The sequence below is a fragment of the Anopheles coluzzii genome, chromosome X (genome assembly GCF_943734685.1).
Source record: "Anopheles coluzzii chromosome X, AcolN3, whole genome shotgun sequence".
NCBI lineage: Eukaryota > Metazoa > Arthropoda > Insecta > Diptera > Culicidae > Anopheles > Anopheles coluzzii.
This window is the reverse complement of record NC_064669.1, coordinates 20,741,970-20,764,569: the sequence shown is the minus strand read 5'-3', so window position 1 is coordinate 20,764,569 and position 22,600 is coordinate 20,741,970. Positions and strand designations below refer to the sequence as shown.

The window sequence follows — 22,600 nt, the reverse complement described above, 5'->3', positions numbered from 1 at the left end:
ATCAATTTAAACCATTTAAATAATGCAACAAAAATCAACACAAAAAAAAAATTATTGCTGACTTCAGTGATATATTTTACCTCCCGGAAGATAAATTAACCTTTACCCAAGCAGCAATGCACGAAATAGAAACAAGTTCTAATATTCCGATTTATAAAAGGCAATACCGATTTCCAGTAGCAGTACATAATATTATCGATGAACATATTGAAGAAATGTTAAAGCAAAATATCATAGGACCAAGCAAAAGCCCTTGGAATGCGCCCGTGATGTGCATACCGAAGAAATCGCATATCGATGGGGAAAACAATATCGCATTGTTGTTGATTTTCGCGCACTAAATCTGATAACAAAACCCTTTATATATCCAATACCTCGTATAGAGGAAATAATGGATTACATTGGTAATAGTAAATTAATCTGTAAATGAATCCGGAATCAAACCCACCCGAGCAAATATTAAGGCAATATTAGAAATGCCAACACCGAAAACCCTTAAACAGTTACTTTCATTTTTGGGAACTATCAATTTTTATGGGAAATTCATTCAAAATGTTTCTGATATTCGTAAACCATTGCACGAACTCTTAAAGAAAAATATTAATTTTATATGGGATGAAAAGTGTGATGAAGCCTTTAAGACACTTAAACAATATCTCATTTCTGAACCTTTGATATTAAGACCAAATTTTACAGACATTTTCGTCATTACTACTGACGCAAGTGATTACGCCCTTGGGGCGGTGCTATATAATGAAAAAACGATAGAATGTCCAATTGCCTATGCAAGTAGATCCCTTATAGGGGCTGAAACGGTATCATCCGATAGAAAAGTAATTGCTAGCAATTGTTTGGGCAGTTGAACACTTTAAGCATTACATTTATGGCCAGAAATTTATTATATATTCCGACCATAGACCATTAGGGGAAGGAGAATGTGGTTGCTGATTTTCTATCAAGACTCCCAGAGATAAAGCAAACCGAAGAACAAACAGGCAAAATCAGTAATACGGTCGCTGTGGTCACAAGACAACAACAGAAAAAAATACAATTTTCTAAACCCAAACAAGAACAGAAAATAGAACTCCTATATCATACCCCACAAGAAGAACACTAGGAGAATCTATTAAAAATAGAGGTAGAAAATGAAACTAGCAACAGGGAATAGAAAGAAAACAAAAGTTGGAACAAACAAAAAACATAGTCAAAGCCAAATTTAAAAATTACATTAACGATTCAGAGAGGATAGAGGATAAAAAAGGTGAAATTGAAACAGTTCTAAAAGAATTTCATGATGCACCATTAGGTGGACATGAAGGTGTGAGAAGGATGAAAAAAAGAATCAAAGAGCTATTCTTCTGGTCAGGAATGGATGGGGATATAGAAGGATACGTTAGAAGTTGCAAGTCTTGTCAACTGAACAAAATTGGGAGGTATAACAAAATCCCTATGAATGTTACAACCACATCAATGTTTCCTTTTCAAAAGATATATATGGATATTGTGATACTACCTGAATCGGAGAAGGGAAATAAGTATAGGCTAGTTATGCAAGATGATCGAACGAGATACCTTATAGTGACACCTATGGCAAATCAAGAAGCCACAACTGTAGCAGAAAAATGTGTAGAAAATGCTGTTTGTTTTACGGGTGCTCCTAACGAATTAGTCACGGATCAAGGGACTAATTTCATGAGCCAAGTTATGAAAGATGTTTGTTCACTCTTAAAGATTAAAAAAATAAATACCTCTGCCTATCATCCCCAAGGAAACATAGTGGAAAGAGCGAACAGGGAGCTTAAAATACATTTGAGACAGTTTGTTGGAAAAAATTACGAAATATGAGATAGATTTTTACCATATTTTGCCATGGAATATAATACTACTACAAACTCTTCAACGGGATTTACTCCATACGAGTTAGTCTTTGGTAGAAAAGCTAGGTTGCCTTCATCGATATACAAGGAAAGGGGTTGCAAAAGAACGTATACCGACTTTAGCCAGGAAATGAAAACAAAACTTACAGAGATACACGAGATAGCTAGAAATAACTTGATTGAATCAAAAGAAAAAAGGAAATAAAAATATGACCGAAACGCGATTGAATGGCAACGTATGTGAGGAGAGATGGTGTTAGTCAAGGATATTCAGACAGGTGTAGGGCAAAAGTTACAAGGGATATGGAGAGGACCGTATGAGGTCGTAGACATTCCCAGTGAGCAAACGTGCGTCATTAAAAATGGAAAGAAGTTAGAAAAGAAACAGGTTTGCACCCGAGTATGCCCGGGATAAGGCAATCGCAAGTAGGAAATGCCTTGAGTGAGTGTGTGCGCGAGCGTGAGTAGAACCTTCTGGAACTTTCTAGAACTTTCTCGGCTGTTGCCGCGCGTGGCTTCCTTTGGCCCGCCCGTGTATGTATGCGCGTGTGAGTGTGTGCGCGAGCGCGTGGAATTTTTCTCGGCTGTTGCCGCGCGTGGCGCTCCGTTGCCCGTGCGTGTGTTCCGTATTAGTGAGTGTGTGCGCGAGCGAGAGTAGAACCTTCTGGAACTTTCTAGAACTTTCTCGGCTGTTGCCGCGCGTGGCTTCCTTTTGCCCGCGCGTGTGTTCCGTGTCGGTAAGTGTTTGCGCGAGCGCGTGGAATTTTCTCGGCTGTTGCTGCGCGGGGTGTTCCGTTGCCCGCGTGTGTGTGTGCGCGCGAGCGCGTGGAACTTTCTCGGCTGTTGCCGCGCGTGGCGCTCCGTTGCCCGCGCGTGACGTTCCGTGTCGCTGTGTGTGCGCTTCTCATAGCATCACAGCGTCGGGGACATTCGTGGTGGCGGGGGGTAACAACCCGCCACCATGGAAACGCGACTGAGAGGAAGGACAATATCGGTCGATGAGCGTCCTACTGTCGCAACAAAGAAGCCGGTGAGCGAGAAACTCGGGACCATCGTCGAGGAACCGTCATCGGCAGGAGTGCCAGCGAGGACCATGGCGACGGGAGGAGTGAAATCGGCGGGAACGGCGACGAAGCCGGCGACTTCAACACCGGTTTCCACCGGAGAAGTGCGTCGGATGCTGGCGGATGCAAAAGCTGATAATGAGACGACGGTCGGGATTGTCAAGCGGTTGGAGGAGCAGATCCAGTTGCTGCGCTTGCTAATGGAGGCCTCCAACGAGCAGCTGAAGGAAGCGCGAAGGGAGGTAAAAGAGGCGCGCGAAGAAGCTCGGGTATGCGAAGCGGAACACCGCGAAGAGCTCCGCAAGGAGAAGGAGCTCTTCAACGCTCTTGTAGCGCAAACCCTTGGTGGAACCGGCGGAGCTCGGCTAGAGAGCCAGCAGGAACTGCAGCGGGAGCAGGAGCTGCTTCGGAGGATGGAAAGCCAGCAACGACAAGAACAGCGGCAGCAGCTGGAAGATCAACAGCGCCAAAGGTAGCGTCAGCAGCAGCAGCAACAACAACGGCAGCAGCGGCTACCTGCGCAGCAATGGCCGACGGTGCAGCAGAGCGGGTGTGCTCAGCTTCAGGGCGTGGCGGAGTCGGCATCCTCGGCGGTACTTGACGAGCCAGGAACGTGGGTGGAGGTCGTTCGCGGCAATCGGCGTGGGAATAAGCAGAATGGAGTGAATCTGCCCCGGCAGTCAGCCCAGCAGCAGCCAGCACACCGGCAGCATCAGCAGTGGCCGCACCAGCGAAATGAGCAGCAGCAGCAGCGGACGGACATTCATCAGCGACGAAAACGCCTGGACGAAATCGTCGTTGTGCCCGCCCCAGGAGTGTCCTACAAGGACATGTATGTGAAGATCCGGACCAGCCCGCGGTTTGCCGATTACCAGCGGCAAATTGGGGTTGGCAGAAGAACGCCGAAGGACCACCTCCTGCTGCCTTTGTCCCGCGACGTCGATAGCGCGAAGCTGAAGGACATGGCTGAGGTCGTCCTGACTGGAATCGACAACATGATCGACGAGGAGGCGATCAAAAAGGCGTTCATGACTGTGGTATGTGAGAGTAGCAGTGTGGGTGTGCGGGCAGTAGGAGGTTGGACGGAATAAAGAGCAGACGTGTGTTACTGTAGTTCCGGTGTTTTCGATGGAATATCACATTGGCGATCCTGCCATGATGAATAAAAGCGCTCCTAGGTTGAAGAAAATAAGGAGTGATAAAAAAAAAAAAAAAAAGGAGAGGAAGGATAAAAACAGGCGATATAAAGGATAAACCGAGTGGTAGCCTGGTGCATCTCATGGCCCCTCCAAAAAGGTGTAAGCCCGAGTGGTAGCCAAGTTCAGCTCATGGCCCCTCGAAGAATGTGTAAGCCAGAGTGGTAGCCGAGTTTAGCTCATGGCCCCTCGAAGAAAATGTATACGCGAGTGGTAGCCGAGTTCAGCTCATGGCCCCTCGAAGAATGTGTAAGCCAGAGTGGTAGCCGAGTTTAGCTCATGGCCCCTCGAAGAAAATGTATACGGGGGTGGTAGCCGAGTTTAGCTCATGGCCCCTCGAAGAAAGTGTAAGCCAGAGTGGTAGCCGAGTTTAGCTCATGGCCCCTCGAAGGAAATGTATACGCGGGTGGTAGCCGAATTCAGCTCGGCTGAAAAAAAAAAAAAAAAAACATAAAGCGGTATATCGTTTTTTTTTGGTTTCGCGTTCTTCTTCTTCTTCTTTTTCTTATTTATTTCAGCCAGCAGAACCCGGCTGACCGGTCTGGTACAGCTGCCCGATATTCAACAATAACGATTCTATGGAATACAATGGATGGTTGGTCACTGGTTTGCTTAGATGGATTCAACCGAACCCGGCTGTTGTCCGGCGTGATGGCGTGCCGTCCAAGATTTGGCAAAAACAATTCCATGGAATTCAATGCCATGGTAAACAAGTGTGATTGTATAAGTGACGATCGCACACATAGCATTGCAACGGGTGGGCTGGTGGCAACCTGAGCTATCAGGATCAGTCGCTTTTGGTGTAGCAAGCGGACAGCATCGTCACAGAACAAGCACGGAAGTGGTTTAGAAAGATGGCAGGTTGGACAGTTGAGAACAATTTGGAGTGTGCCCTGGAAGTGCGTAGTGAGAGCAAGGAAAAAGATTACAAGGGGGATTTTTTGGCCGGTTCTTGGCCGCTTAAACCATTTTCGGAAGAGCTTCCTATCCACGAGCGGAAAGCAGAGTGGGCGCGTTTTAAAGGACAATATGAGAGAATAGTGATGTGTAAAGGAAAAGTGAATTCGGAAATGAAGTTGATAGCTTTGAAAGTATTTGCTGGAAGCTATCTGCTAAACATTATAGAAATGCAGGAAAGACGAGTGAAAAGTGGTGAAGGGGACGTGTATACAGAAACAGTGAAAGGGGTAGACGATTTTTTCAACGGCATATGTGATGAGGGAAAAGAAAGGATGAAGCTGAGAGAAATGAAAATGGAAGCTGATGAAACATTTGGTGATTGGGTGTTAAGATTAGAAGCTCAAGTGAAATTCTGTGGTCTGCCAGAAGAACAGAAAACTGAAGAGTTAGTGCAAGCTGTGTTGCGACGTTCGGTTCCCCAGATTGCCGAAAAATTGTTTGAAATGGCAGATTTATTTGGGAATGAATTGGACAAATTAGTAAAGCATGGTAAACACCTTGATTTCGTAAGAATGGAAAAGAGAGAGATAGAACAAAAGCTTGCCAAAAGCACGACAAAAGAATTTACAGATAGCGATAATTATGTAGCGGCAGTGACTTCGTGGAGAACGAAAAGGGAACGATATGAGCCGTACGAACAACAACAAAACAAGAGACTATCGGGAATGCATCCAAACGGTTTTCGGAACACGTATAATAAGGGAGCAACGAAATGCTCAAAGTGTGACAAAATACATGGCTGGGGGAAGTGTGGAGCATCGAGATCAAAATGCTTCCGGTGCGGTGCCATAGGACATCTGGCAATTTGTTGCAGAACCAGATTGGGATCAAATCGATTTCCAAATGTGGTGAAGAAGCAGACCGAGGACATTAATCAGGTGGTAATAGGAGACCCCGCTGCAGAACGGTACCAAAAAAAAAATAAATAAATAAATAAATAAATAAATAAATAAATAAATAAATAAATAAATAAATAAATAAAAAAAAAGTTAAATAAAATAAATAAATTAAAAAAAAAATAAAATAAAATAACAACAACAACAAAAAAAAAACTTATTATCATGCTATATATGTATATGTGTATGTGTGTATGTGTGTATGTGTGTATGTATGTGTGTATGTATGTATGTGTGTATATATGTATGTATATATATATGTATATATGTATGTATATGTGTGTATATATATATATATATATATATATATATATATATATATATATATATATATATATATATATATATATATATATATATATATATATATATATATATATATATATATATATATATATATATATATATATATATATATATATAGCAAGCTGAAATTGCTCGCCGTCAAAAGTTCATGAGTGTGTGGGCAAAAGTGTATTTTTGATTCACTTATCTTATTTATTTCGTTTTATTTTAATTTACTTTAACAGTTTTCCGAGGAACGAGGAAGGCATGCAGTAACCGACGATCCAAGGCGCATTAACTGCATGATCGGAAATGTGCCTATCATTTTCTTACTAGATACTGGGGCATCGGTGAACACTGTTACTGCTGAGAGTTGGTGGCAAATAAGGACACACGCCCAGTCGAGTGTGCGTGAATGGCAGCCACACCCTGAAACAACGCTGCGGAGTTATGCGAATAGTGCAGTTTTGGACGTAGAATGCTCATTTAAAGCAATAATATGTGCAGGTGGAACTAATAGAACTATGGCAAAATTTTTTGTGGTAAAGGGAGCTGAAATATCCCTGTTAAGTTTTAACACAGCAGTCAGCTTAGGTTTAGTATGCATAGGACCTGGAAAGCATTATATGTTGCGTAACAAAACACAAGAGACGACAGTAAAGGATACATTTCCTAAATTGAATATTGGTGCGGTGAAATTTAGAATAGACAAAACAGTCACACCCAAACAAATAATACGTTATAATATACCTAAAGCATTTGAGAGAGCCGTGAATGAGAGACTAGAGGAAATGGAGCTTAACGGTATCATTGAGTATGTAGACAGCGAGGATGCGGAAATATCTTTTGTGTCACCTATGGTGCTAGTGCCGAAAGGAAATAAGGACTTTAGAATTGTTATTGATTATAGAGAAGCGAATAAGGCTATCATACGAGATCCGTACCCCATGCCATCATTAGAAAGAATTTGGACTGATATCCCCAACAACGATGGAAAGATTTTGTTTTCTAAGATAGATTTGAAAGACGCATACTTTCACATAGAATTACATAGTGAGGTGCGCCATTTGACTGCGTTTATGACGATGAATGGATTAATGCGGTTCAAGAGATTACCTTTCGGGCTATCTTGTGCACCGGAGATTTTTCAAAAAGAGATGGAGAAAGTTTTCAGAAATTGCAAAAATGTTCTTATATACCTAGATGATATTTTGATGTACGGTAAATCGTTGAAAGAACTAAAGGAAATAGAAAATATGGTTAGGGAAGTTATTAAAAAAAATGGACTTACCATTAACGAAGAAAAATCGTGTTATGGTCAGGAAAAAGTGAATTTCTTAGGATTAACACTAGATGGAGAAGGAATATTACCGATGAGGGAAAAAATGACAGCCATTCAAAATTTTGACAGACCTAAGGACGCAGGTGAACTTAGAAGTTTTTTTAGGAATGTTGACTTTTATTGGCCCATTTATCAGAGACTTTTCACATAAAACTAAGCCGTTGAGGGATTTGATAAAAAGAGATAAATTTAAATGGGAAGAGATGCATCAAAATACGTTTGAAGAATTGAAAAAGGTTGCTATGGAAGACCTTATCAAAAGGGGTTATTTCAATGAAAAGGATAGGATCATACTATATACTGATGCATCACCTTGGGGCTTGGGAGCAATTTTAGCCCAAGAAAAATTGAGCACGTCCGAAATGCGTATTATCGCATGTGCATCCAAAGGATTGACGGAGACGGAAAGCCGCTATCCGCAACTGCATAGGGAGGCTTTGGCCATAGTTTGGGCTATGGAACGATTTGCTTACTATCTATTAGGAAGGAAATTTTTGTTGCGATCAGATAGTGAAGCGTTGAAATTTATGATTAAACCGGCTAAACAAAAAGATATAGGAAAGAGGATTATGTCCAGGGCAGAAGGATGGTTCATCAGACTGGACCATTATGATTTTGATTTCGAACACGTTCCGGGAAACGAGAACATAGCCGATACTGCGTCTAGGCTGTGCAGATCTAAAGAGGATTACCAATTTGGGGTTGCTAAGGAGCCTCACGAACTATGTTTGGTTACTGCGTGCGTAAACCAGGTTAATGAAACACTATTGGCGTTAACCACGGAAGAAGTAGGAAAGGAATTAGAAAAAGATGTTATATTAAACAAGGTTATTGCTTGGTTAGATAAAGAGAATGAATGGCCACAAGAAATTGCAAGGTATAAAGCGTTTCAGAGGGAGCTGTATGTGGAAAACGGTTTCCTATTTAAACAAGAAAAGATGGTCCTCCCGCATATACTTAGGAACCGAGCGTTAACGTTAGCTCATAGAAGCCACCCTGGCATGTCCACGATGAAAAATGTTCTGAGAACGGGACTTTGGTGGCCCGGTATGGACAAAGAGATTGAAGTTTTTGTTAGAAGCTGCCCAGAATGTCAGCTAGTGAAAACGACAAATACGGCGGTACCTATAGAATTAACGGAGCTACCGGAGAATCCATGGGATTATGTGTCAATGGATATTTCATCTACCACAGATAATGTTAAAACATTGGTGCTTACAGATAATTACTCGCGATTTCTGATAGCCGTCCCTCTAGAGCGAACGGATGCGAATAGTATACAAAAAGCATTGAACAGGATATTTTTAACATACTATGTACCTAAGAAATTAAAAGCAGATAATGGACCCCCGTTTAATGCGGTAGATTTCAAAAGATGGTTAGCAGATGTATGGGGGATAAAACTCATAAATAGCACGCCTCTAAATCCTACCGAAAATGGGTTAGTTGAGCGTGGAATGCAAGGTATAAATAAGATTGCAGCCATTGCACGGTTAGAAAAAAAATGCTGGAAACAGGCCCTTGCGGAATATGTAGCGGATTATAACTCATGGCCGCACCATGTAACTAAAATAGCACCAGCCGAACTAATGTTTGGTAGAGCTATTAGGCATAGGTTAACAAACCCAAAAACGGATACTAGACAAGCGAACGATGATGAATTACGAGACAGGGATAAAATGGCGAAATTCCAGCGCAATCAAAGAGAGGATACAAGGCGTGGAGCTAGGCCTCTTAGCATTAAACCTGGGGATACGGTTTTAGTTAGAATTCAAAAAGCAGATAAGACAGACTCATCGTACAAAAAAGAATTGCATGAGGTACTTAAAATTTGTGGTGCTGGCAGGGTAACGGTGAAGGAAAAAAAATCAGGAAACATTTACGATCGTAATGTAAAGCACATAAAAAAATTTTTCATGCGAAAAGCGGAAGAAGGGTTGACAAGTGGTAGTAGTAGTTCGGAGGAAGTAGCAGGGCTAGTGAAAGAACGACAGGCTAGGCTGATTAAAAAACAAAAACGATTAATCGAATATTAAAGAATTTGTAGCCTTATTCCTCAAGGGGAGGATGTGGTATGTGAGAGTAGCAGTGTGGGTGTGCGGGCAGTAGGAGGTTGGACGGAATAAAGAGCAGACGTGTGTTACTGTAGTTCCGGTGTTTTCGATGGAATATCACAATGACCACTCTGGGAAAGCAGTCATTGGTGGCCACCGTGAACCTTTGGGAGCGCCGAGACATGACGAAGCGGGCTCGCGTGCGCCTCCCACGAGGAGAAGCGGAACTCGTCAAGGATCGCCGATTGGAGCTGGGCTACACGTATTGTTCGGTACATGAAGCCCCAAAAGTATCGGGTCAGCTGACTCGGTGCTTCCGGTGTCTGGAGCGGGGACACATCGCCGCGACGTGTACGGGGGAGGATCAGTCCAAGCGTTGCTTACGGTGCGGTGGCCAAACTCACAAGGCGTCGGGTTGTTCCAACGAGATCAAGTGCATGCTGTGTGGCGGCGCCCACCGTATTGGTGCCGCAGCCTGCGGTGGACAACCCTCCAACTGAAATGGAGGTGCTACAGATCAACGTCAATCGCAGTAGGAGTGCGCAAGACCTTGCGCTCAACACGATGCGGATGGAGCGGGCGGACGTCTGTCTGATGGTGGAGCTGCACAGTGTCCCCAGGAACAATGGGAACTGGGTAGCCGACAGGGACGGGAAGGTGGCCATCATAGCCAGCAGCGAAACGTATCCGGTTCAGCAAGTGGTCTCCGTGACGCAGTCTGGGATCGCGGCTGCCCGGATCAATGGCGTTCTCTTCATATGTTCATATGTGTTGCCCTCAGCGGGCGTCTCTGAGTTCGAGGAGGTAATGCAGCGCATCGATGTGTTGGCGAGAGGTCACCTGCGCGTCGTCTTTGCGGGGGATCTCAATGCGTGGCACACTGCTTGGGGGAGTGGCCGCACCAACGCAAAGGGAGAGGCTGTGGTCCAGCTCGTCGACAGCTTGGGGCTGGAGGTGTTAAACACCGGCACCGCCCCAACCTTCCTGGGCAATGGAGTGGCTCGCCCGAGCGTGGTGGACGTTGCCTTTGCCAGCCGCAGCATCGCCGGAGTTAACACCTTTCCGGAGCATCGGTGGAGGATTATTAGCAGATACTCGTACAGCGACCACGTGTACATTCGGTTTGCTGTAGGGGAGCTGCTCCAGCGGCCAGCGGCAGATAGTCGTCGACAGGAGGGTTCTTCCACGCGAGAAAGCGGCACGAGATGGCGTACCCGTCAGTTCGACGCCCAGCTTTTCGGCGTAGCGCTCGACGTAGCTTCGTTCACAGAGCGGGTTACAAGTGCCGAAAGCTTGGAGAGAGTCATGACGGAAGCTTGTGACGGAGCCATGGCGCGAGTGTTCCCTTCACAAGGTCCTTCGGGACGACCTGCGTATTGGTGGACGCCAGCGATCGAGGACCTGTGTGAGAACTGCCGCCTCGCTAAGGAACGCCTTGAAGCTGCCATCGACGAGGAAGAGCAGATCGCCACAGCCAGTGACCTCCTCCAGGTGCGGACCGCCCTGGAGACAGCCATCACCACCAGCAAGAAGGAGCACTTCGATGAAATGCTGCGGGGCCTCGCGGAAGACGAGACGGGACAATGGTTCCGCAACGTATTTAGCCGCCTTCGTGGAAGCTGGACGGCGAGGGAGCGCGATTCATCGGTGCTAGAGGGCGTCGTTTCCACTCTGTTCCCCCAGCATCCTCCGGTTAACTGGCCAGCGTCACCAGGCCAAGTCTTGGAGAGGGGAGAGGAGGAACCAGTTTGGGATGTTACTGAACAGGAGCTGCTGGACATCGCGAGCTCGTTGAACCCGAGGAAGGCTCCAGGACTGGATGGTGTGCCAAACGCCGCTTTGACGGCCGCCATCCGGAAGCATACGGACATCTTCAGGAAGTTGTTCCAGGAATGCTTGGACAACGAGCGGTTCCCGGATGAGTGGAAGAAGCAGAAACTGGCCCTTATCCCCAAGCCGGACAAGCCACCGGGGCTCGCTTCATCTTTCCGCCCGATTCTGCTGCTGAACAACCCGGGCAAAGTGTATGACCGGTTACTGTTGTCGCGAATAAACGATGTCGGCGAGGATCCTGAATCACTGAGGTTGGCAGAAAACCAGTACGGGTTCAGGAGGGGCCGTTCGAAAGTGCAGGCGATTCAGCTGGTGGTGGATGCAGGCCGTCACGCGATGACATTTGGCCGTACCAACAACAGGGACAAACGCTGCTTTCTAGTTGTGGCGCTAGATGTGCGTAATGCGTTTAACACTGCCAGCTGGCAGTGCATCGCTACGGCGCTGGAGGACAAGGGCGTGCCGAGGCAGCTCCGCAACATCCTGAGAGACTACTTTGCCAACAGGGAGCTCGTCTATGACACCGCAGACGGGCCCGTTACACGCCGAGTGACTGCAGGTGTGCCGCAGGGTTCCATTCTGGGCCCGACACTGTGGAACATCATGTACGACGGCGTGTTGCGGGTCGAGCTCCCTGAAGGGGCTAGCGTCATCGGCTATGCGGATGACATAGTGGTCATGGCACGGGGTTACACATCAGAGGAGGCGGCATCGGTGGCTGAACAGGCGGTGGGCGCGATTGCGGCTTGGATGGAGGACCATCACCTGCAGCTCGCTCCGGAGAAAACGGAAGGAGTAATGATCTCCAGTCTGCGGAGATGTCAATTGAGGGTGCCGTTCCGCGTCGGGGACACCATCATACACAGCAAACAGTCGATCCGGTATCTGGGGGTCCAGATCCATGACCACCTGTCATGGAAGCCGCACGTGGAGCTGTCGACGGCTAAAGCCCTCCGCGTGGTAGGTGCGGTCACCGCAGTGATGAGGAACCACAGTGGGCCCCAGGTGGCCAAGCGTTGGCTGTTGGCGGCGGTGGCGGAGTCGATCATCCGTTATGCTGCCCCCGTGTGGTCCGATGCGACAGATCTGCAGTGGTGCCGGAGGAAGCTGGCCCAGGTGCAGAGGCCCCTGGCACGCGGTGTCACCAGCTCGTTCGTGTCGGTGGCATATGAGACAGGAGTTGTACTGGCAGGCCTTGTGCCGTTCAGGCTGCTGGTACGGGAGGACGCAAGGTGCCATCGGAGGCTCCTAGCTGCCCCGGGCGCCAGCCGCAAGGACATCCGGCTGGAGGAGCGGCAGAGGACTCTCCAGGAGTGGCAGCGAGCGTGGGAAGCGGGGGCCGCAGCTCCAACGGCCAGTCGGTGCGCGGTTTGGGCCCACCGAATGATCCCGGATTTGCACTTGTGGATGGGTAGGCGACATGGAGAGGTGGATTTCCACCTCTCGCAGGTATTAACCGGACATGGATTCTTCCGGGAATACCTCCATGTCTGCGGTTTTGCCCCATCGGCGGAATGCCCACGGTGCCCGGGGTCGGTTGAGTCGGTGGCGCATGTGCTGTTCCGGTGCGAGGTTTTCCACGAGATCCGAGTGGAGCTGATGGGATACGGCACCAGCGATCCAGTGAGCGAGGACAATCTCGGCATGAAGCTGCTGGAGAGCCCCGAGCGGTGGAACAACATCCAGGAAGCTGCACGCAGAATTACGAAGGTGTTGCAACAGCTTTGGCGTGAGGATGAGCTGCAGCTCAATCTCCAGGCACACCTTGCAGCACTACCGACGGGAGCAGCAGCGGAAGACGCTGGTCCGCTGGATGGTGAGCAGGTGTCTGCTGATGGGGTGGCGAAACTCTTTCGATCCAACCGAGGTCGAGCCAGACGGACCAGAAGAGGTCGCCGGAGGGCGGAGGAACGGGCGGAAGTGCGCCTTGCATCCGCAATGGCAGCAGCCGAACGGGAACGCGAGGAAACCATCCTGATGGCGGCGGTGCGGGCGGAGGAAGCAGGAGAAGCGCCACCACCCTTCCCCATGAGAGGACGCGGACTGCCTCCTTCTCCGAGAATGATAAGAGCGCGGCACGAGCGGAGACTGTACCTGCAACGTCTCTACCGTCAACGCGCCAGGGAAAGGACTTTACAACCAGTCCCACATGGTAGAAGCCGGAGGAGCAGGTCGGCCCCTTCGGAAGCTGATATCATCCGACGGCGGATGAGAAGGCGTGAGATGGAGCGGTTACGCCGAGTATCACGTAGGGTGCCGTCTAACCAGGGAGCGCGTGAGGAGCTATCCGCAGACGCCCTGGCAGCCATCACGGAAGCGACTACATCCGACCGTTAAACAAGGAAGATTATGGGATAGGGGGTTTAAAGGAAAGCGAAAGGAATGGCGTGAAAAAATGCGTTGGGGGAGTAATTCCGTTATGCGAATGAAAAAGGAATGAAATGTCCATGAAACAATAAAGGTGATGCCACGTGCGTAAAATACTCCTGGTCCCAAGCCCCGGTAGGGAACGGCTCCAGGAGAGGGAGATAAGGATTTAATATAAGATAAGTTAAGCTTATTTCATATATTTCATATTTCATATTCATATTTATTTGTCTACCTTTTGGTTACACAAATGCTTAAATAATACTTATTACCTATGTTCCTAACCTAACAAAAATTAACACGAATTATCAAAATTTGAGAAAAAAAAATTTTTTTTTAGAAAATTAGAGTCTAAAATTTAAAAATTAAAAATTAAAAATTAAAAATTAAGGCAGCACGGGATTATGGAGGGTTCTGATGCGGGATCGGAAAGAGGATAAGGGAAGGTTGAAATCAAACATAGAATATACACAGTTAAATCGACGAATTGCACGAAGAAGGGGGTCATTACGGCCCACTGCAGTTCGGCGGGAAGGGATCACTAGGGGAGGGCGGTTTCGAAGAACACGGTTAGGGGCGTAGAAAGGGATAGAATAAAGAAGGGAAGGAGAATCAATATTACCAAGGAGTAATGCGGCAATAAAGGAGGATTGGGCATGGGAACGGCGGTTTTCCAATAGTTCCAGGCCAAGCTGCCGACACCTGTCCTCGTAAGGAGGTATGGGGGAGGACAATCCACCCAGGATTTTACATATAGCAAACCTGGTGAACGATCGCTGCACCCGCTCGATACGTTCCACATGGGTTCGAGCTGTAGGGGACCAGACTACTGAGCAGTACTCCAAAATCGATCTGACCAGAGAGCAGAACAGAGTCTTCAGGCACATTGGGTCGGAGAAATCGCACGCAATTTTCTTTAGGAGACCCAATGTTTTCCGCGCCTGATTGACAACTGAGTCAATGTGGTGGCTGAAGGTGAGGCCTCTGTCAAGCAAGACACCGAGGTCTTTTACGACACAAACACGATTGACTTGTACAGAATTTAGGACGTACGAGTAAGTGATTGGAGACTGCGAACGACTAAACGAAATGACGTTACACTTATCAGGACATAATGTGAGGGAATTACTAGAACACCAAGACGAAAAACGATCAAGAATATTTTGTAGGGAAATGCAATCTCTAGGAGACGAAACTGGGAGAAAGATTTTGAGGTCGTCTGCGTAGCAGAGGAAACAATCAGGAGGGAGGACGGTACGGACATCATTAATAAAAATTATGAACAGCAAAGGACTTAGAACACTACCTTGCGGTACGCCTGCACTACATGAAAAGGGAGTCGAAAACATATAATTAAATTTAACACTGTAGGAACGATCACATAGAAAAGAACGTAACGAAGATACAAAAAGATTATTGACGTCAAGTTGTGAAATTTTATTTAGAAGTAAGGAATGAGGAATACGATCAAATGCAGATTTGAAGTCAGTATAAATAGTATCAACTTGTTTAACTGACTCTAACTGGGATGATACGAAAGAGGTGAAGGACATAAGGTTAGTTGTTGTAGAACGGTTAGGAAAAAAGCCATGTTGCTGAGGGATAATAGTAGAAGAGGTGAGTTTAAACACATAGGTATGGATAATATGCTCAAATACCTTGGTTATTGCGCATTGTATTGAGATGCCACGGTAATTGGAAATGACAGACGGGTTACCTTTTTTGTGAATGGGAACTAGCCATGCTCGCTTCCACAATAAAGGGAATGAAGACGAGGACAAAGATAGGTTAAACAATTTTACCAATAGAGGGACGAATAGAAAAGGTGACTTTTTTAAAACCGAGGCTGGTATTCCATCCGGTCCAGGGGAGAAGGATGGCTTAAGTTTTTTAAGAGCTTCAGAGACTGTATTAACATTGACAATACCCTCAGCCCATGCGACGGAGTTTAAACTAGGCCATATGCCCTCAGATTCTGTCAAAGGTTGACTCTCCGGTCTAGACAGACCAGGTTCTAACCAGGTATACTGAATAAATCCTTGAGCATTAAAAAAAAGAAGGAGGAAATGCCTTGTGCTAGATTTAAGTAAAGATAGGGTAGATTAGGGTAACAATGGAGCAGATGACGAATAGGGAATAGCTAGGCATTCTATCATAGTAATTTTAGCATTACGATAACATGTAAATGGATATATTTTAACACTCATATTATATAGTTTTTAAATATATCCATGTGGGAATTTGTATAATTATAAGTAAGGATAATTGAAAAAAAGGGTTAGCTGTAACACTTTAGGAACCTACACATAAATATATCGCCTACACTGTCCACGGAATGCACATTACGGAACGCACTAGATAAAACGAAAGGCACCGAAGCATACAATCTCGAGTTGATTGAGAAAACAAAAAACATTAGGAGTAAATGTTATTCATAGGTTGATCTGGCGCGGTTGAGCGGATGGTCTTGTTACGATTATAACGAGGTTGATCGAATGCTCCCCCAGAGATTGTACCACACAAAGGTTACGGCGGGCACACAGGCACACAAGCACAAAACAGGCAATTATTAGAGCAGCACCTAAAAAAAATAAGACGAAACAATAAGAGCAGCGAACTCAGATGTTCGATCTGTATACTTAGGTTGCGAGAGATGATAATAAGCCACGAGGATGATACAATTGCGAAACACGTGTTGTATCAACACGTTAGTCGAGAGCTGAGCACGAGGATGAAAGCCGGAACGGAAATGAAAGAGCAATTCCACACCAACAAGATAGCAACATACTTGAAAAAAATCAACCAATTAAAATTTGCTTGCTTTCGTTACAAAAACAAAAAAAGCGTAATGACATGTGTTGTATTTCACTCGTATATTTGTACTTCTGTATCTTTTCCGTTTGTACGCTTCTCCCGACGCTGCTCCAGTGGCGCACTTTTTTCCCGTTCCCCCTGTTGACAGCCGCTGTCAGCCAACCGCTACCAGGTTGGTCCATTTGGTGATGTTGACATTTCGATGGTTATGACAGCTCTTCCCTCCGAAATAGTTATTAACAGTAGTAGCCTTTGTGGTGTTTTGATACTCCTTGCTGATCGCCGCAGTTTTGCTTCCGGTGGTATTTCCGCTGAACATGGAGCCTCTGATGGAAAACTCATTGGTGGAGGGTTGGATGGTTGCGCTTGTACTATTGACCTAGATCCACAATCTGTCATTAGTTCTGGTGTACTGCTATTTTTCGGGATGGTATTAGTTTCTGATTCCAAATTATGCGAAGTAGTCTCTCTGCCTTGCCAAGAAGTGTTCCTATTTATGGGTTTTTGCATACTAATACCCACAGCGCGCATTTGATCGATGTGACGTCTCCAAGTTCGTCCATCATCTAACTCTATTTCATAATGCAGTTTACCTAATCTTGCTGTTACTTTTCCGAATTCCCATTTGTTATTTTTAATGTACTCCCTTGCAGCTACTCTTTGTCCTATTTCAAAATCTTTAGTTTTTATGATTTCTCTATTGTTCGAGTTTGAAGTTGGAATCATTATGTCAATACGGCTGCGTATTTGCCTTCCAAATACTAACAAAGAGGGCGAAAAACCAGTGCTAGGATGAATTATTTTTCTGTAAGACAATAGAATATTGCTCAACACTTCTGGAATTTCTGTACGATTACACTTTACTGCCTTCAGCTTTGATTTTAGTGTTTGAATAAAACGCTCGGCCTGTCCATTTGTCGCTGGATGGTAAGGTGCACTAAATTTATGAATCACCCCGTTTAGCTTTAAAAACCTGGTAAATTCCGTTGACGAAAATTGAGTGCCATTGTCGCTAACCAAAACCATAGGAATTCCGAATGTACTGAATATTTCCCTGCAGGCATTAATTGTGGTTTCGGTAGTCATGTTGTTGACGACACGGACCTCAGGCCATTTAGAGAAAGCATCCACTAAAATAAAAAAGTAGCTTCCCATGAAAGGACCAGCATAATCCACATGCACCCTCTGAAAAGGCCCTTCTGCTTTCTCCCAGCAATGTATCGGTACTTTTGGTGGGTTTGCTCTTGTCTCTTGACAGGGTTGGCAGTTATTTACAATATTTTCAATTTCTTTGTCTATGTTGGGCCACCAACAATAACTTCTTGCCAAAGATTTGATTCTAGAGATCCCAAAATGAGAAGAGTGAAGCTCCTGTAATACCTTTTCTCTTAATAAAGGCGGAATGTAAACTCTACTCCCCCGCATAATACAATCACTTTGTAAATCGAATTCATTTTGATCAATACCAAAACAGTGTTTCGGTAAAATTATTTTACCCGTTCTGAGGGCACGCAGTAGTTCTTCAACATTTGGGTCTACAGCTGTGGCTTTTGCCAATTCAGGAACTGTTAAAGGCAATGTTTCGATTACGTTGATCTCAACTAAATCGGAATCCTCTATTCTTCTATCAGAATCCTCTGACGGTAAAGGCAACCTTGACAATGCATCGGCGTTACAGTGGTTTACAGATTTCCGGTGACGAATGTTATAATCAAACCCTTGTAAAAAAGCTGCATAGTGCTGCATTCGCATTGCCGACATCGTTGGTAATCCTTTGGATTCTGAAAATATCTGTGATAAGGGTTTGTTGTCCGTTACCAGAGTAAATTTCCGTCCATATAAATATTGGTGAAATTTATGCACTCCGAAAATGATTGCGTAGGCTTCTTTGTCGATCTGAGAATATCGCTGTTGAGTTTTGTTTGCGATGCGTATTGTAATGGCCTTTCGGTTCCATCGGCAAATTTATGGCTAAGGACGGCACCTACCCCGTAGGGTGAGGCATCTGTAGCTAATATGAGAGGAAGGTTAGGATCATAGTGTACCAGTACTCTCTCCGTTTGCATTTCCCTTTTTACCTGAGCGAATGCCTTTTGGCAATGCTCGTCCCAAACGTATGGTATTCCATCTTTTAGAAGATTGTTTAAAGGATAGTTTACAGTACTTAAATTTGAGAAGAACCGTCCGTAATAATTTACCAAACCTAGAAAAGATCTTAATTCATCTACGGATTTCGGAGCCGGCATGTCCTGTATGGCCTTAATTTTTGTATGTAGTTTGTGTATGCCATGTTTATCAACTAGGTATCCACAATATTCTATTTGATCTGCGAAAAACTCGCATTTAGCTTTGTTTACTTTTAGATTGTACTTTCGTAATCTTTTTAGTACTTCTTCTAATCTTTTTAAATGGATTTCATCGTTTGGCCCTGTAATTCTAATATCATCAATAAAAGCAGTTACTCCTGGAATGTCCTGTAGAATCTGTTCGATTAACCTCTGAAATATTGCTGGTGCCGATGCCACCCCGTACATTAGTCTGGTAGGGCGGTACAATCCTTTGTGGGTTGCTAATGTTAAAATATCCCGACAATCGGGGCTTACCTCCAATTGCAGATAGGCTTGGGAAAGGTCTAATTTAGAAAATTTTTCCCCGCCTGCAATATTTGTGAACAATTCCTCAACTGTCGGTAGTGGGTGCTCGTCTACTAATAGGTTTGGATTAACCGTGATTTTATAGTCACCACATAATCTTACATTACCCCCTGATTTTTTTACTGGCACAATAGGTGTAGCCCATTCAGAATGATCCACTTTCTCTAGAACGTTTTCCTCAACTAACTTATTGATTTCATTGGTTACAGCATCTCGGACAGCAAATGCGACAGGCCGCGCTTTGATAAAAATAGGTTTTGTTTCTTTGCGAAGAGTTAATGAAGCTTGTAACCCTTCAATTTTGCCTATTCCTGCCTCAAATACTTCCGAATATTTTTTTAGTAGAGCTTCTAGTATTGAGCATGGAGTGAAATTTTCCTTTTCACAATATGAAACTTCTTGACTGGTATGCATAAATTTATTCAAATCTAACTTTATAGTTCTCATCCAGTTACGTCCAAGCAAAGGATTTCTGTCGGATTTTGTGACAAGCAATGGCAAAGGAATTTCTAAATTTTTAATTTTTGCTCTCACTTCGATCTCTCCAAGAACGTTGATAACACCGTTGCAGTAACTTTTCAATTTTACATTGCTTTTCTTCATCAATGTGTTAGGAAAACAATTTAATCTATCCCTGTTACTTATTAGTGATACTGGAGAACCCGTGTCCACCTCGAAAATAAGTTTTCTATCAGAGATTTCCATTTCCAGCAAAAACTTACCCGCCAGATTTTGCACTGCTCTCAGGTTGAGCACATCCACAACGTCATCGTCACAGGCAGGAAGATCAGGCTCGTACTCCAGTGTGTGTACTCCTGCTCATTGTAGTTTTGTACGACACACTTTATCCAAGTGTCCCATTTTCTTGCAGTAGTTGCAAATTGCATTCCGGTGTCGACACTTATCCGCAAAATGCTCTTCGTTTCCACACCGATAGCAAGCTGTTTTCCTTTGAACCGTTGTTGGCTTGCTCTTCTTCTTGCTCGTGGTGCTGATGTGCTGAACTGGATACGCTGCACCGGCGCCGTGTATTTCGTCTGCGCCTCGATTTGACATTTCCATACTAAAAGCTATGTCCTTCGCTTTAGCCAATGTTAAGTCGCGCACCTCGAGCAACCGCGATTGGATCGCACGGTTTTGGAGTCCGAATACAAATTGGTTTCTCAAGGCTTTGTCGAGGTAATCCCCAAAATTGCATGTTTGTGCTAGCTTCTCCAATTCCATTAGATACGTAGACAGTGTTTCGTTTTCAGCTTGCTTCCGATTTGCAAACTTGAAATTTACCAAAATTTCTAAAGGATTTGGGTTGAAATGCTCTTGAAGAATGGAAACAATTTCCTGGAACGTTTTAGTTTGCGGTTCTGCATTCTTTAACTTGTTGCACAACACGTCATAAGTAGCACCACCCATATAATGGAGAAGGTAATCACGTTTGTCTTCTTCGGAAACTCGATGGATTTTGAAGGCAATTTGCAACCTTTTCAACCATCTCTGGATTTTGCAGTTTGTTGGATCAAACGGCTCAAATGAGAACATTGTAGACATATTCGTAACAGCAGTAGTTATCCCCCGGACCGAAACAGACAGAGCGGTACCTTCACCCACACTTGAGCCGGGCACCGATGTGCTGGATGTAGTAGAACTGGATGCCTTTGGTTTTACCGCAGCAGAATGGGCCGTAACAGGGCCTCTAGTAGAAGTGTTCGAAGAAATAGGCTTAGCAGTAGCAGAATTGTCCGTAGCAAGGACGCCAGTAGGAAGGTTTGAAGAAGAATCGGCCGTAGGTGTTCCGGTACTGGCAGATTTAGCAGCAGCCCGTGTGGTGACAGAAGCAGCAGGAATTTCGGTCTTCTTTGACGCCGGATCCATGAAAACAACACAAGCTTAGTGTTACGTTTTCGGGTGGTTCGTAATATAAAACGTTAAAACAACACGCGTTTACTCATACAGCTAACAGGATACTTTTTATTCCGCTTACTTCCTAATCGCGTTCCTACTTGCTTGACCGCTTATCCGAGAGTGTCCTCACGATCCCTGGCTAAACCCGAACACACTCACGTTCCGAGGCGCGCAGCTCCTGAGTGCCTAAGGGCGTTTTCTACTCGTCACAACATCTCCCCCTTTTAGTTCATACGATAGGGTGCAAACCTTCGTGGTACCGTTCTATTTCTAGAAGAGCGACGAGGTGCAAGTGGCTGTTGGGCTTCGCGATGACAAGGGGTATGCTGCGTCGACCTTGATGATGCTATTGTTGGCTGTGACGCGCTTTCTGGCTGTAACATGCATGTCGTAGAAGTCTGAGGTATAGACGTACATGCAACGGGTGTCTCTTTCTCGCTAGGATTGATCGTGGTTTGCGGCGGTAACGGTAAATTCCACGATTCCAACAAAACACTTAGAGGAATGCTAGCTAATGACCTGTTTTCAGTGCTTTCATAAAATCGTTGTCTTATCTGGTTCATATGACACCTCCTAGTACGCCGATCATTTGTTTGCACCAGATACATTACGTGGCCAATCCTTCTAACTATAACCGCAGGTATCCATTTCCAATTGTTTCGACTATACTCTTTGATAAATACTAGATCGCTTTGTTTGAATAATCTCGTGCTGTTGTATGTGGCTTGGTTCTCTAATCTTGGTGGCGGCCGCAGTAACTCAAAACAGGTTCTAATATGTCTTCCAAACATGAGCTATGCGGGTGATTTGTTCTGCTCTACCTGAGGATTTGGAGTTGTTCTATACGTTTGCAGGAATATGTCGATTGCCTCTTGTAACGCCATGCCACCAATTCTTATCTTCCGCAATGCCCTTTTAAACGAATCCACAAAACGCTCGGCCTGGCCGTTGGACTGAGGGTGGAACGGCGCTGTTCTCATATGATGCACACCATTTTTCAAACAAAAATCACTGAATGCTTCGCTGGTAAATTGCGTACCGTTATCTGTTACTAAAGTCACCGGCATGCCAAACCGGGCGAATAATCCTCTCAACATAGTTATCGTAGCTGTTGATGTACTACTTGGTGTCTTAAATATTTCCGGCCACTTAGAGTGTGCATCAACTACAATCAGAAAATATTCCCCATCAATGGGTCCTGCATAATCTACGTGTATGCGCTCCCATGGAGTGTTAGTTTTACCCCAAGCCTGTGGAGATTCATGTGGTGGTGATTTTGCGGCAGTTGCACACGATGAACATGTTCTGACATACTCCATTATATCTCTATCCAAGAATGGCCAATATATATAACTTCGT

General features: G+C 45.1%; 1 protein-coding gene across 1 annotated transcript; it reads left to right on the top strand.

Annotated features, from left to right (window-relative positions):
• Nucleotides 1-2,838: 2,838 nt before the first annotated feature.
• Nucleotides 2,839-3,417, top strand: LOC120947544 (ensconsin-like). The gene has a single exon (XM_040362953.2). It carries the CDS (start codon nucleotides 2,839-2,841, stop codon nucleotides 3,415-3,417), a length of 579 nt encoding a protein of 192 aa, XP_040218887.2.
• Nucleotides 3,418-22,600: the final 19,183 nt, after the last annotated feature.